At 38.8% G+C, this 15,428-nt stretch overlaps 1 protein-coding gene across 5 annotated transcripts in view; it reads right to left on the bottom strand.

Moving 5' to 3' along the window:
- The window catches only part of CHST9 (carbohydrate sulfotransferase 9), an 87,714-nt gene that overhangs the window by 10,943 nt on the left and 61,343 nt on the right, over window positions 1-15,428 (bottom strand). For 3 of the 5 annotated variants that reach the window (XM_042808878.1, XM_042808877.1, XM_042808879.1), the window contains 2 exons: window positions 8,026-8,063; window positions 852-1,007 (listed from right to left, as the gene is read on the bottom strand). In XM_042808878.1, coding sequence (XP_042664812.1) covers window positions 852-1,007; window positions 8,026-8,063 — 194 coding nt within the window. The remainder of the gene's footprint in view (window positions 1-851; window positions 1,008-8,025; window positions 8,064-15,428) is intronic. The other 2 variants (XM_042808880.1, XM_042808881.1) reach the window with 1 other exon arrangement.

Raw genomic sequence — 15,428 nt, 5'->3', positions numbered from 1 at the left:
TTCAGAGTTAACTCAGACTAAAATGATACTTGTTCAATGAAGAAGAACATTATAAAAAATACTTCAGGTTGTCACTGGCTGGTAGGTTTACTATTAGCATATGCAAAGTTTAAATTTGACGACAACACTTTCAGGTAATCACAAAATATTACGTATGGGTCTCTTATTTAAGTTCATTAAATAATGTTACTGTACCTAGTTTCTCATAATTTGAAGCACAGAAGCAAGACAAGTAATCTAAACAGTATCCTCTGTTGACACGTAATTCTAAAAATCATTACTTCCAAGTACAAGATAACTCATATATACAGTCATTTTACAAAGAGGAAAATAAATAATGTCTCTTGGTCATTCACAGCTCAAGCCAGATAGGAATTTTGAGTACACTTGATATTTTAAACAATATCTGTTGTTTAAAATAAAGGAGTTGACACTGGAGGCTAGATACCAACATCTGTTAATCCAGAGGAATTAGGGTCCTTGTCCTGGCACTTGGTGACCAGCACCAACAGGTAAATCTGATTTTCCTGGGCACCACCTCTATGAAGAGATTCACTATGTATCTCTCCAGAAGCTGATCTAACTGCTGGGCATTAACTGCAGAGGTTTATCAAATCTGCAAGATCAGACCAAAACATTGGCTCCAGAAAGTGCTGTAATCACCACGTAGGTAAGCCTCCCTCTATAGCTTACTTTTATCTACAGGAGGGATACAATGGGGGTCTTAGAGGTAGCAGAAGTTCTGGGCTTTAAACAGAAGACAGAACGTGGACTTCCTTATCTCCAGCATCACTGACTCAGTTTTTACAGATATCCCAACAGCGTTTTAAGACCTCTCAGTACACCCATACCTCATGCAGTCCAATCTGGCACGTGTGAGTTTTCCCAGCAAGCTGGTCATTTCTGGGTTCCCACCACACTAATGTAAGTGAACAGGCTGGCTCAGTGCTACCAACACTGGGGCACATCTGCACCCACAGAGCAACAATCCCACAGGGCACAGCTACCTGTAAAGGTGATGAATGAGCAGAAGTTACTGAAGACCTGGACTTGATGGTACAATTTCAGTACATCAGTTTCCTTCCTAACCTGCCCTCCCAAGCTACAGTGAAGACAGCTACTTAAAGAGTTGCTTAGATGTTTGTTTTGAGTAGCCAAATGCAGAGTTTGGATGCCTATTAAGATATCTGGAACAATAAAGGAACAGAGAGTGTATGCTATACTGTGAAACAGTGTGATTGTAAGCCCAAAAGGCTTCAAGTTGGGTACTCAATCGTTTCCACCAATTACTTTAGGGAATTACTTTAGCTGCAGACATCAAGCTACAAGCAAGCTGTTTACCAAGCCGTTCTCATAAGCAGCAAGACAAGCGGTGGCCTAGTTCTGCAGGGGCTTCAGTCGCGTTTCTCTATCCTGTCTCCCAGCCCAACACTTGCACTTTCTGCCAATTTCCAACCGGTAGAAGTGGTTGATGTGAATGCAGTGATTCACCAGCCGTATTCCTGCTTGCTGGCCAACCCTCTGCCCTCTCATGAAATAGATATGTCTATTATATATATATGTCTAGATATATCATCTGTCTTTCCTTCAGAAAGGACAAATTTTCCCCTCTTCTTTTGTAACTGTCAAAGTTAGCTAAAATTGGTGCTGTTTTCAGGAGGACTGACAAGGAGAAAGCCTGGCAGTGTGACTGGAGAGGCCTCCCCATGGAACCAGGGGCACTTACAAGCAGAGACATGTAAAAATGAAGATGAATAAACAAGTGTACTCCTTCCCCACAAAGGAGGAAAAAAAAAAAAAAAAAAAAAAAGAAAAAAAAAAAAAGCCTGCAATGTAGTGTTTTACTTCTGCATACATGGCAATATTTCATGGCAATATTTCTCACATTAGTGGCTGTGGTAAGATCCACGGGGATTTTTTGCTGGTAAACAGAATCCATTTCCATCTTGTCTGCAGGTAAACACACTTATCTTCCAACATAAACAAGACATCGTGTTCTTTTAAAAATAGTAAGAAAGGTTTCAAATGAAACTAGGTTCAGTCAAAGAACATTAATGTATATTCAGGCACGAAGAATTCAATTTCCCCAAAATTGCTTTGGAAGAGATGGTAAGATCTCTAGAGATCTTAAAACACTCTCTATTCAATCACAATTATCATTTTATTCAAATTAGATGACTTTATTGGTAAACAAAAAATAAATATAAATGTATATAGCACTCAAAATTGACAGATATCTCAAATCTGTATTTGTCTACATTCATACACTTTTAAATAAATTCATGTGTTCAATTTTACAAAAATAACCATTAATACCTGAGAATTGATTACAATCATAAATTACTGTGGAACAAAATAGGCTATGAATTTACAAAGGGAATTATTTGCTGCATACTCTCTCTTGATACTAAATGGAAGGTAATATATCCTATTTTCACCAGGAATAAATTCATATTTATCACATGAGAAAAGATGTAAGAGAATGTACTCTTACATCTTACTCAAGTAAGAGAAAGTACTCTTGTTTATTCTGTGGAAGTTTTTTGGTCTAGCTGTCCTCTTGGTATGCGTGTCAGTAGTGTTACAGATCATCAAAACACTAACTAGCTCAACCACTGTCCTTCTTTGAAGCAGAAGAATGATTAGAAAGGACTGTGCTGCAATTAAGGGCAGATGCATGGGCCAGAACCACAGTGTTTGGTTTGTAACTTGGAGAAAGTTTTTGACCTTCACACTTCATTTTTCAATGTCTGCAAAACAAGGAAAGATAATAATTGCCTACCCCATGTGAATATTGTGATTTCCAATTTCTGATTAACACTGGTAAAAAAAACCATGCAACTTTACAGAGTGAGAGGGGACTGCCAGAATGCTGAGAGTCAGGACTGCAATCCAACTTCTTAGCCGTTCTGCCTTCCATTCCTCAAATCTCATGTCACTTCTTTCATTACTTGTGCTCAGTGTTCAACTTCTTCTTAGCCTGCTACATACGCTAATCCTTGCTTTTATCACAAGAATTATCCTCAAAAATGTATTCTTATCTACACACATATATATATTCCTGCATATATATTCCTGCAATGGCTTAATAATCATAGAATATTTTCTTTTAAAAGTATACTGAAAACATTCTCAAATAAAAGTGTCTGCTGTTCTTGTTTGAGTTCTTCCCTCATTTGCTGAGATTCACTATCTCAGTACTATGCAATACTTCGTAAGTGAACGATTATTGTGTTTTCTGAACTTGAAGATACTGGTATCAGAATCAGATCCAATCAGCTTGGAAGAAAAAAAGCATTAAGTGCACTGCAAACCTAAACAAGTTCCCCTATTCAGTTTTTGTATCTGATCATATACCAGATATCACCAGAGGGTTGTGCTGCCATTCACGGAGACCTCAGCACACTTGTGAAAGCAGTTAATTAGAACATCATGAAATTCAGCAGTAGGAAATACAAAGTGCATCTCCTGGGGGGAACAACCCCAGGGCTGTTTAGTTTGGAGAAGAGGAGGCTGAGGAAGAGACCTTGCTGCTCTCTTCAAATACCTGAAAGGTGATTGCAGCGAGAGTGGGATTGGTCTCTTCTCTCTGGTAACAGGTGACAGGAGAAGGGAAATGGCCTTAAGTTGCACCAGGAGAGGTTTAAGTTGGATATAAAGAAAAACTTCCTTACAGACAGGTTTGTTAAGCACTGGAATATGCACCCCAGGGAGGCAGTTGAGTCACCATCCCTGGATGTGTTTAAAAACCGTTTGGATGTGGTGCTCAGGGACATGATTTAGCAGAGTGTTGTTAGAGTTAGGGTAGTATGGTTAGGTTGTGGCTGGACTTGATGATCCTTAAGGTCTTTTCCAACCTGAGCAATTCTATGATTTCATGAACTCTGCGCCCTGTCACAAGCTGGAGGCTGACTGCCTGGAACAGGACCTGGGGGTTCTGGTCCTGATCATGAGCCAGCAGTGTGTCTCCACGGCAAAGAATGTCAACAGCATCCTGCGCAGCATTAGGCAGTGCATTGCAAGCAGACTGGGGGAGGTGATTCTTCCATTTTGCTCAACCCTGGAAAGACATCTGGTGTATAGGCTTCAGTTCTGTGCTCCTCAGTAAAAAAGAGGCAAGGATATAATCAAGATGGAGCCATGTTCCTCCCACTGGAGAGGAAGACAGAAGGTGGACAGGAAACAAGTCAGTGGGCAGTAATTATAGCATAGGAAATTTCACTTGCATTTAAAAAAAAAAAACGCTTTTCCTCTGCAAGGGTACTGAACACAGACAGATTCCCAAAGAGGCTGTGCAGTCTCCATCCTTGGAAATACTAAAACACAGACATTGTTCTGGGCATGCTAACCTGCTCATGCTAACCCTGCTTTGAGTAAGGGCGGTTTGGTCAGATGACCACCAGAGATACCTTCCAGCCTCAACCATTATGAAAGTCTATGAAGAATATGGAAGCATTCCCCTTGTTTAGTGGGATAAAATGCAGTAGTTTCTTTTGAATCCTTTCAACATCCTAAATTTGGTGGAACAAAGTAACAATGAGGAATATGACGTCAAAGCAGGAAAGAACCTGTACCTGGAAGCCACTGTATGTAGATTAAGCATATCCTAGCTAGGTCATCTAAGGGAATGAAGAGGAGAAGGAAGAGTACTACAGTAGACCACAGCACTGAATAAGGAAAAGAAATTGGACTGAACTGCCTTTTTCCATCTTGACATGAGTATATTACACCACACTGATACCTGAAGAATGTACAGGTCATTCCCCAACATGGTCTGCACAATAATCTTACACTGACATTCAAGAGGAGGTTTTGGGTTTGGGTTTTTTTTCCTTTTTTTTTTTTTTTTTTTTTTTTTTTTTTTTTTCCCACCTCTTTGGCAGATGTACATTTACTCCTCATTCAAGCCTGGGTCTATCAGGTACTCTGCTACATTACAGCACTTTCTGTGATATTGTATCTCCCCAACCCCATGTATAGAATGGGAAATCCTTTGTGACAGAGACGTTCATAGATTAAGAGAATGATACAACATGCAAGACAGCAAGCGAACTGCTTTAAGGAAAGAGCTCTCAAGGGACTAAAATGATAGGACATACTATGAAGCTCTTCCAACAGCCTCCTGACCCAACCAACAATTTCACCACAAAAGAGACAAACAGCTGAAATTTTTACCCAAAAGTCTGACCACGCAAACAACTTCAGCTTCAAAATGCAAATATGAATACTGATAGTTCTCCAGAGCTTCCAGGAAGCATTAGGCAAAACCACATGTAGAAGTATATAGGAAGACCACAATGCAGAGCGATTTGAGTGGCAAGGATGAAACAAAGCGCTGCCTTCAGACACATTTTGACTGGCAGTCTGCAACGTGCTTTATAACTGAGATGTTCACACAGAAGCACAATGTCTGTTCTTGCTTCCTTGCATTTCCTGTAGCAGTAGTTAACACATTACAGTTAATCAGGCTGTAGATTGATGCCAGGATTTACCCTGAAGTTGCAAAGGTAGTTAGAAAGACTGGATGACCCTGCTCAGGTAGGGCAGTAGATGACTACTGTTGTTACACGAACATGCAACATCTAAACCACAAAAGGGTGCTCATGGAAAACCAACAAATACCTCATGATGAAAGTGAACATGAGACAATAAAAGTGATAACTGTGGACAGTGGGGTTTGGAAACAGATACTATCATCATAATATATTTATAGAGTATTTTTCCAAACTTGTTTAGACTTTAGAAGGAGCTAAGAACCACAGAGAAAAATCAATGGTATTTAAGACGTCTGAAGTCCCAAACCCCCATCTTTATCCATTTCCCATGCCTACCCTGTCTCACTCAGTTCTCAACAAGACATCTCCTGCCATTGCCCCTTCGTACTCCTGCTCCTCTTGAGTTGTAATATCCATCTTTTGCAGAACCTCACTGAGATTTCTGGCAGCTAGTTTAACTCAGTGCTGTTTCACTAGCATGAAAGACAACTACAAAACTTTAAGCTGGGAAAGTACTTTATCTACATATAAAACGTGGTTCAGTGCAGGGAATAAAAAGAACCTTCTCAGGGGAGGTACTCCATTAAGATCAACTTTAATTTAAACCTCTTTACTGAAATAATATTAATTCAAACCATATGTGCCTCTGCAATGGCATTGCAAGTTTGACACTTGGAAATAAAATGATTTTCTAAAACATTCTTCTGTTTCCTGGAAGCTCAAAAGAAGTTTGGAATTGAGCATCACCAATTTCACTGGTATCCATCTAAAACTTAATGTCTACCATTTGTCCCCAGATCAACTTTTTATAGCTTTATTTGGGTATAGTCTTTACATATGACAGTAATGGAATATTACTGAAAAATTAGATGCTTGTTAGCAAACTGCACAGAGACAGAGTGGCTCAGTAGTTTGAGGAGAAGGCAGTGGCTGCAGGAGAAGACCGAGATCAGGTACACAAAGCATAGGACCAAGTCCACCGTTTGCAACTTCAACAACCATCCTTTTTAACACAATCCACTCTTCCTCAGCAAAGAGCAATGCCCTTAACTGTCACAGGGGAACAGTACAGAGTTAGATCTCCAGACAGCCAACCACAACCCTGGCAATGTTGCCTCGTTGTGTTTTAAAAATACAACTGCCCCCCCTTCTGGCCAAAAAGGACATCCCAAAGTGTTTTTGCAAGGCATTTCAGGCTAATTTTCAGATGCAATTTAGTTTCTAAATGCTAATTAGGCTTGTTTTAGGATATTAACTCCTAGTCAAAGCACACAACTTCCATTAACTTTCAGAACATTTTTACATTTATTTAGGAAAAAAAACAAAGATTATTCTCTTCTTGATGGAATGCTATGTTTGGGGCTAAGTATGTTCACTCTTTAATTATTTGAGACAACAGGGAGCTTCCAACAGCTCTGATGGAACAAAACTATGATTATTATTTGATGTTGCAGGATTAGGCTTCCCACAGGCTTCCAGACTGGCAGGTCCTTACTTGGTCAGGAGCCATGCCAGCTCAAGACACTGCAAGTGAGTGACATTTGTGCAGTGCTGTGCCATGGCAGGGGAAATGCTGTCAAAGCCAAGATGTGCACAGCTACCTTGGATGGTCAGCCACCTAATGGGTTAGTCCTCCACCTAGATTATCAGATAATGGCCAGGCATGAGCCAATGCCTCAACTGATGGCTCAGAAGGAAGATTACTTAATGGAGGGCTATTGCACAAATACCAACATTTTAGTGATTGCTTTTTAAGTGACTTATCAATAAATCTCACGAACAATACAAACACCCATTTATATAGCATTCAGATAACAGCATTCAGTAAGAGGACATAGACCTGTGAAATTGTAACACGCCCTTTCTTTACAAGTCAAGTCCTTCCAAGAGCATACACTTTAGGAAACTTATGTCTTTCCTCCTCTCCACATGGTAAAGGGAAATTTAACTTCAGTATAGTTTCTTATATCCTTTTCATGATGCTGAGACACTAAATGATACATAACAATGATCTTCTAAACAGATAGTCCCATCTGATACAGTAAGAAGGACAAGACAAAAGCCACCTCCCCAAATACTTTCAGTTTAGTGAGGCCTCAGGCAAATTCACAGAAGAAATGAAAACCTAAACAAAGACACCATTTACATGCAACGAATTTCATACCAATAGTTTTCTAGCTTTTTTTTTAAGGAACACTAGCAAAGTATTGCTTATTTGAAAAAAAAAAACAAAACACCTGTGCTACAAAATTTGACAACAGTGGAGATATTATCTATCCTCTGAGCTCACCATTAACACAATAAGTAGATGCAGTAAACAGCTTAAATGGTAAGGCTTAGGTTTAAATCAGAAAAGATGGCTACTCTTTGAATGTGACATCTCTGCAGTCAGGAAACTGTCTGATCCATGATCCCCAACATACCTACGTAGTTAATATCAGACTGTCCTGTGAAGTTCTCCTCTTTGTAATTCCTACAATTCTTCTACATGAAAAATTAAGTAACAAAAAATACAGAAGTGTCAAAGTACCTGCATAGTTATCTGTTGCTGTAATTTTTCTCCAGACACTGAAAGACAAAGAAAATAATTAGTCTGACATATTTTAATGAATATGATAACATACACACACAAGAAACACTGTAGTCAGAAACACCAAAGGAAAAAAAATTGAATTTTATAATTGAGAAATAGAGTTTACCGTGTGCAAAAAACTTGTAACTTCTAAATGGAAATCCATCTTAAGTAAAAAGAAAAAACAAGCTGCTCATGATCAAAATGTCATAAAAATGAGACTGATGAAGGTATCCAAATTTGCTAATCCTATACCCTACAAGGAATTACAACATACAAAGTGAAGACAATAAATTTCAAACACATGCTATCTTAATTAACTCTGTGAGATGCACTGCTGCATGTATACATGCCTGAAAGACTGGCAGCATCCAGCTCAGGATTTGAGCATCAGAGGAGAAATGCAGATTCTATTGTTAACCTAAGTTAAAATTACGTGCCTGTGTCATGACTGTTAGGCACCAGCTGGCTCAAGGGAGAAATTCTATTCTGATAATATCCACAAAGTGGTGAGCTGAATTACGTTCTTGCTCCCTTATCCTGGCCTTCTGCAGCATTCTTCAGCGTGCTCCGGAAGATGTGAGCAAACCGAAGACAGAACATTGCTCTCCTACAGCCATCTGTGACCCTAGCAGCAATGACATCTCAGACCTATTCTTTTCTTTCACATCAAAAGGGACAGTGATTTTGCTTAATTTACTGTTCTTATGCACTAGCTGTCAAAAAGGCAGCTGGTATCAATTACTCTCCCTCTGCTACAGGAGACCATCCACACGTATTGGGAAAAGTCAGGAATTTCACACTGACTTATCCAACTAAGTCACGTGTACCCACCAGAATGGTTTTTGTTTTTGTTTGTTTTTAAGTAATAATGACAGGACATTGTTTACAACATGTTGGTAGCACAATAAGCTGCCAGGGGAGAGTCTGTTTCCTCCTAACACGGATGGCTGCCTCCTTCAGCGTGAGAAACGATGTTCCATTTCAACAGAATTGCTTTGTGCCAATGTGTCTGGCACAAGACAGAAGCTTTAAAATGAAATGAAAATATTTAAAGTATTAAAACACACTCATATCTAAAGGAAAACGTTCTTCACTACCGCTTGCTGAGAATTCTCCTATTTTCAAGGAAAGCAATACAGATAACTCAGATAGAAATAATTACTTCAGGCTATGTTGTAAGATTGTCATGATAATTATTTCCTGCATGCTTCTGTTCTGCTTTTGTTTGCTAAATATAACAACAATGCTTTTTTTTTTTTCCTCGTCAAACAAAAAATATCATCCAAAAAACTACTGTTTTGGGGAGAATTCCCCAAATGTATTTTCAATGAGATCATCTCTGGAAGTAACAAAATTGATTCTTGTAATTCATTTTTAGCCAAATAGATTGTTGGTAATAAAAGGAGTATTTGTTTTTAGCATTCTGTAATGATATACAAGTTGCTAGGAAAGCACAGTGCTTGAAATCTCTGGTTAGATCAACACTATTTTGCTCAAAGGTTTGTGGACTTTGAATACTGATGCTTTCCTGTTTCCCAGTACATTTGTTTTTAGGCTATTTTGATTCACTTTAAAGGAATTTTAATAACTTTCTATTGACAACATGGACAGCTGGTCTTGAGAATTAGTGAAAATTCACTTGCTGAGTGAGGAAGGAAGTGACATCAATGAGTTTCTAAAGTCAGCCCAGAGGGAAAAGTGCATTCCGTGAAGAGTAGCCTTTCATGCCATTGCATTATTGCCAGTGATGCCTCAAGATGCAAATTGCATTTCCAATCAAACTTGTGGTTTCTACCTCAAACAAATACAAAAATGAACAGAAAGACTGGGGAAGCTCTCTGTGGCCACTTTTGACACTGCTAAGGAAAAAGTGAAGAAGAATTTATGCAGTTCTTTATTCATTCTTAGCTCTCTTTTTCACCAATTCAAATACAGTCACAAGGAGAAGAAAGTTGCCAATATCTCTATATGATACATTAGCAATGATGACTTGGGATAAACAGGACAGAGATTGACTAGGTTGCTAAGGACAACAGAGAGATCAAATTCAAGGTCACCAGCAAATTGAATACTGCGTTCCCCATTTATTCACTAGATGATCCCTGTCGTCATCATGGAACAACTGTGAATTTGGAACAGTCAGCAGTCACGCTTAGAAGAGACTAAGATAGGTAGTAACAGAGATGCTGCAAATTAGGGTGGAAATACATTGGCACCATTATTTCAGGAAGCCTGCAAAGTCTTGCTGTGTACTGCACTTCTGTTTTAAGGAGTTAATCTAAAATTTAAAAAAAAAAAAAAAAAAAAAGTGCAAGAACACAAATGCAATAAACACTATCTTCATTTCACTTAGCATGAATAATCTTTTATATCCCTTTTCCTCACTGTAATAGATGATCACTAAGCTTAAGAGATATTCTTTAAAGAACAACAGCTATTAAATAGAAAAGCCATCCACTATTCAGCTTTTTTTTTAAAAAATAACTTTTTTACAAAGCAAAAGAACATTAGCCCTACAGCTTTTAGGTGACAACTAACAGCAGGGCAGGAGGAAGTTCTGCCATTGAAATAACCAGCATTTTGTCTGTCCCACTTTTTATTTTCTTTTCATTTTTTCAAGTCCACAGATTTCTTCAGGATGACTAGTCACACTAACACAGGTTTTACTTATGGCACTCTGAACTTTTACAAGGATGTTTCTGTTCAGGTGCCTTGTGGTCACTTGTGGTGATGGCCATTATCCACTTGAATGATTCAGCAAGTTCCATTAGAGAACAAGGTCCAAACTGAAAGGACAGTGCAACCACACACTGATAGAACCAGAGCTATCAGAACATGCCAATCAGTCCCAGAGGCAATACCTGCATTACTGTTATGACATACATATAATTCTTGAGATTTGCCAGACATTTCATTACCCATAGGCTTTCAGATGCTAAGTGCAAAATTCACAACAGCTTTTCTACAGCCACTGCAAACATCAACTAACTGGGGAATTTACAGCTATTTGGAAATTGATACAAAAGTTGTTCAGCAGACAGACCATGTAGTCCATTGAGACACATCTTCTGCAGCACAAATGGGTCATCATTCTCCCACGTTTCTCCCAAAACTTTTTTTTTTCTAAGAAACTGCTCCTAGCTCAGCTCAGTAGATTATATGACCAGATTTGACAACGTAAGTAAATCAAACAGCCTCCATCATAGATGACTGCAATCCACGGTTGCACCGAGTCAAACGATCTGTGTTCACCAGTACAAACTGCAGTTCTTATTTGCTGCTCTCCTGTCACACTAACTGAGGAGAAACTGGTGCAACTGAGACAAAACACTTGTTGAAACCTGGAAGCGGAGAAACAAATCTCCCTAAATTCATTTTTAGTGATTTTCTTTTGTCTCACTAATTGCAAAAAGCATAAAACAGTACCTTTACACGGTTTGGGGTGATTGAGATAAATGGCTTTCTTGGGCTAACCTCAAGCTGTATCACTTCAGGAAAAAAAAAAAAAATTACAGCAAACATTCTTTAAAAGATTTCTGTGTATTTTCAACCACTAATTAGTACACTAATTCCTGTTTCCAGGGCAAGTTGGGTTTTTCTGGTGGTTTTTTTTTTTGTTGTATTTTTGCTTACTTATTCTTAAACAGAATGGTATCTTACAGAAAGGAACAATGTATATTTTGTAATGTAAGTGACCACTTCAAGACACAGGAGCATGCCCTAACTGATGCTGCCATGAAGAACTGCAACATGGACTCCTCAGCTTTATGTGCTCAACCTAAACAAGGAACAACGCATAATTATGCACACTGTGCTATGCTTACCTTCATACAAAGGAATGTGATATTTGTGCAGGTTTACAGATTAATCTGCTGTAATTCCTTTCAATGTTAAACTTCTTCCAGCTCAAATATAATTAACATTACCAGGTAAAAAAGATTGATTGGAAATATGAGTACACTCCAACGGAACAAATAACAGCTTGATGCTATTCTTATGTTCAAATAGTTGGATACATTAAGGATTTTGACAGCATGTTTGTTCCCTAAGTATATAACGAAGGGAAAAAAAAGTTTCATTTCAAAAGGCAAAAGAATACTACTGCATTTAATTAGTGTAAAATCCCTGAAATACACAGATCTGCCAACTTATATGACGTCACTGCTGCAAGTCCTGGCAACAAAGGATATAGTTTCTTTTCTTTCTTCCCCCCCACCCCTAAATCAAATTTATCCTTTAAACAAGAGGGGACCCTCAGCCTTGCCCTGAAACAGCCACATTCATAACCTAATACAGCCATATTCACTTAACTAGGAGGGGAATGGCACTAAAGGAAATCAGTTTTAAGGAGATAATTCAATATCCTAGTATTTATATATATATATATATATATATATATATATATATATTTTTCCCAGCTCATGATAGAAACACTGGCAGCTTTGGATTTTAATTTATTTTTATAGATTTAAATAAACACATATGCAGTGTATTTGGTTATGATTCTCTCCACTTCCTTTACTGCTTTTTTTAACCTGCTGGAGCAATGAAAGAAAACCAAACCATGCATTTGCAAAACTTTTGAAGAAACTTACAATGGCACCAGAGCCCGAGAAAGAAACACTTGGATTTATTTTTCAGACTTGTAACTGAGAAGACGTTACCCTAACAGATTACCCTCTGAACATGCCAGTAACTTAGCACACAAAGATTAAAATATTCAGGACAGAAACAAGCATTTTCCTATAATTTAACTGTTGGTTCTCTAAGACCATGCAAGCTGCACAGCTCCTTCGGACAGGCATCACATTTTCCTCCAAATACGGAATTGGGAAATGCAAAACTGTTCTGTTACAGCACTGCCTTCAAAACATTGGTTAGCTTAGTCTTGCACCTGTGATAATTATGCAACTGACTATGTTTACAGTATTAATCACATCCTCATGGTATTGCATAATCCCTTCTCAGCTGTCACAAGGCCAACTCATAAGTTGCCCTGGCAGTGAGAAACATAGAAAGAAATTCCAGAGGAGAGCAATAAAGATGATCAGGGGGCTGGAGGACCTCCCTTACAAAGACAGGCTGAGGGAGCTGGGCTTGTTCAGCCTGGAGAAAAGAAGGCTGCAGGGTGACCTCATTGCAGCTTCCCAGTACCTAAACGGAGCCTACAAACAGGAGGGGAATCAACTCTTTGGAAGAGTTGATAACTGCAGGACAAGGGGAAATGGTTTTAAGTTCAGGGAGGGAAGATTTAGGTTGGATGTCAGTGGGAAGTTCTTTACAGAGAGAATGGTGAGGTGCTGGAACAGGCTGCCCAGAGAGGTTGTGGATGCCCCGTCCTGGAGGTGTTCAAGGCCCCAGGAATGGGGCCCTGGGCAGCCAGATCTGGTATTAAACGTGGAGGTTGGTGGCCCTGCATGTGGCAGGGAGGTTGGAGATTCATGATCCTTGAGGTCCCTTCCAACCCTGGCCATTCTGTGATTCTGTGGTCCTGTGAAATTTAAGTTGATACTGATTAAAGCAAATAAAGGAAAGTTGGCCATTTCAAAACAAGAAATTCTCATAGCATTCCAAGGTCTCCCAAGGTAATTTTTCATGCTTACTTTTGATATAAAAACAGATCTTTGTCAGACTCTAATAAGGATGCAGAATTGTTTTCTGGGAGGCTCAGAAGACCTCAGGAAACTAAACATTTACAAAAGCCCCAGCAGTCCAATGTCTTATGCTTATTAACATACACCGTTCAGTTTCTACCTAAAAAAGTCCTATCAAAAAGAAACCTCAAAGGAAAAAAAAAATGTTCCTGGCCTGGCTAAGAAACATTAGTGTTAATAGGATTGAGAGCCTTAATTCATTAATTTTGTTGTGCATAAAAAAGAGGGAGAGGTGCAATTCAAACCTATGCTTCAGCCAAATTCTGCATTAGCTAATATCGTGTAACTGTACTTACAGCAAGGAGGTGGAGATGTTAGAATGTAAGATAATAAAAAATGTGAGTTTTACCTACCCTTTATCTCATTAACACTGACAAAAATTTTCAAATGATACAAAATTGTCATTGGTGACCATACAATGGTCACCAATGTAATTAGTAGGCAGGCATATTTATCATTTTTCTTCTAGCTGATTATATTCTATATTTCTAAGAAATAAGAAAATGAATATTTTGCATATTGTTCCTCTAAGGATGGAAGATTTGACATGATGGAAACATGCCAGACAGCATATTTGTTTTTACTATCAACAAAATATTGATACCATACTTTGGAGGGTTTCCAAGTCAATGCCGTGTATATTTTCATTGCTTGTTTGGCATTCATCTTGTATCTAACAATAAGAATAGCTGGTTTCAGTTTTGTTTCACAGCTTACTGTGCAACTGCTTTGAAATGTTTTTTCTTTTATCTAGCCACTTCATGAGTTACTCAGATTCCTGCTCTCCTAAGAAACCAAATAGAGCAAATAATAGATTCCTACTCATCTGCAATTATGCAAGCAAAGATCAGTTAATTATGGCTTAGCAGGCACATTTCTTCAAACTTCATCACAACAAGTTCCAGATCCTAAGGTAGAAACTGCCTCAGTTCTCACACTGCAAGGGCTGCTGCACTCCTGTTTCAAATTGGATGGACCACCAGCCTTTACTTCCATGTAGCTAGCTATACACAGAGCTTTATTATACAGTGATTATCTGAAGTATAGATCAAATGTTAAAATGTTTCTGATTATGCTACAGTGTTGAGCTCAACTGCTGCTGCGATTACCTTCCACAAAGTAGGCTCCTGGGCTTTGACAGAAAACAAGCCACTTCCTCCTGTCAGCTGGTGCTTTTCCAGTTTCCTACATCAAGGCTGTTTGTGTTAAATGAAGGATAGGTGACTTCTTCCCTCTGAAGGGAAACTATCTGATGTTTACTATGTGAGCAGGAAGGTAGGAACTGTCACAAAGGAAAAGATCATGGAGAGCAACTAGTGCATGCATCTGTGTACTCATGGTTCCCACACAGAAGTAAGAGCCATGGACATCTTAGTCTCTAATACACCCTGTTTCAATGCTAGACAGCAGAAGCTTTGCACTGCACTGACAGCATGGCTGAGACATGAGGCTGGCGTTGGTTTTAAGTCCTGTTTCATTTTTGTCCACATTAAGAACATACGGCAGTCCCCACCCAGATGAATGTGACTGAAGCTGGAATTTGCAGTCAGATTAACTATTTTGTGGCAAAGGCACGAGGCCTCATGAAATCCATTGTGGCATACCCTAGAGAAGATCAGCTGCTGCTTTTTTAGTTGTAGTAAAAATGAGAGGATATCCAGCTGTGAAGCTCATGGAGCCCACCTAATCTTAATTAGAATGGCC

The sequence above is a fragment of the Centrocercus urophasianus genome, unplaced genomic scaffold (genome assembly GCF_019232065.1).
Source record: "Centrocercus urophasianus isolate 14NV4802_14NV808 unplaced genomic scaffold, USGS_Curo_1.0 seq_11, whole genome shotgun sequence".
NCBI classification, from domain to species: domain Eukaryota; kingdom Metazoa; phylum Chordata; class Aves; order Galliformes; family Phasianidae; genus Centrocercus; species Centrocercus urophasianus.
Note: the sequence above shows the minus strand (reverse complement) of the source record. Positions and strands in the feature narration are given on the sequence as shown.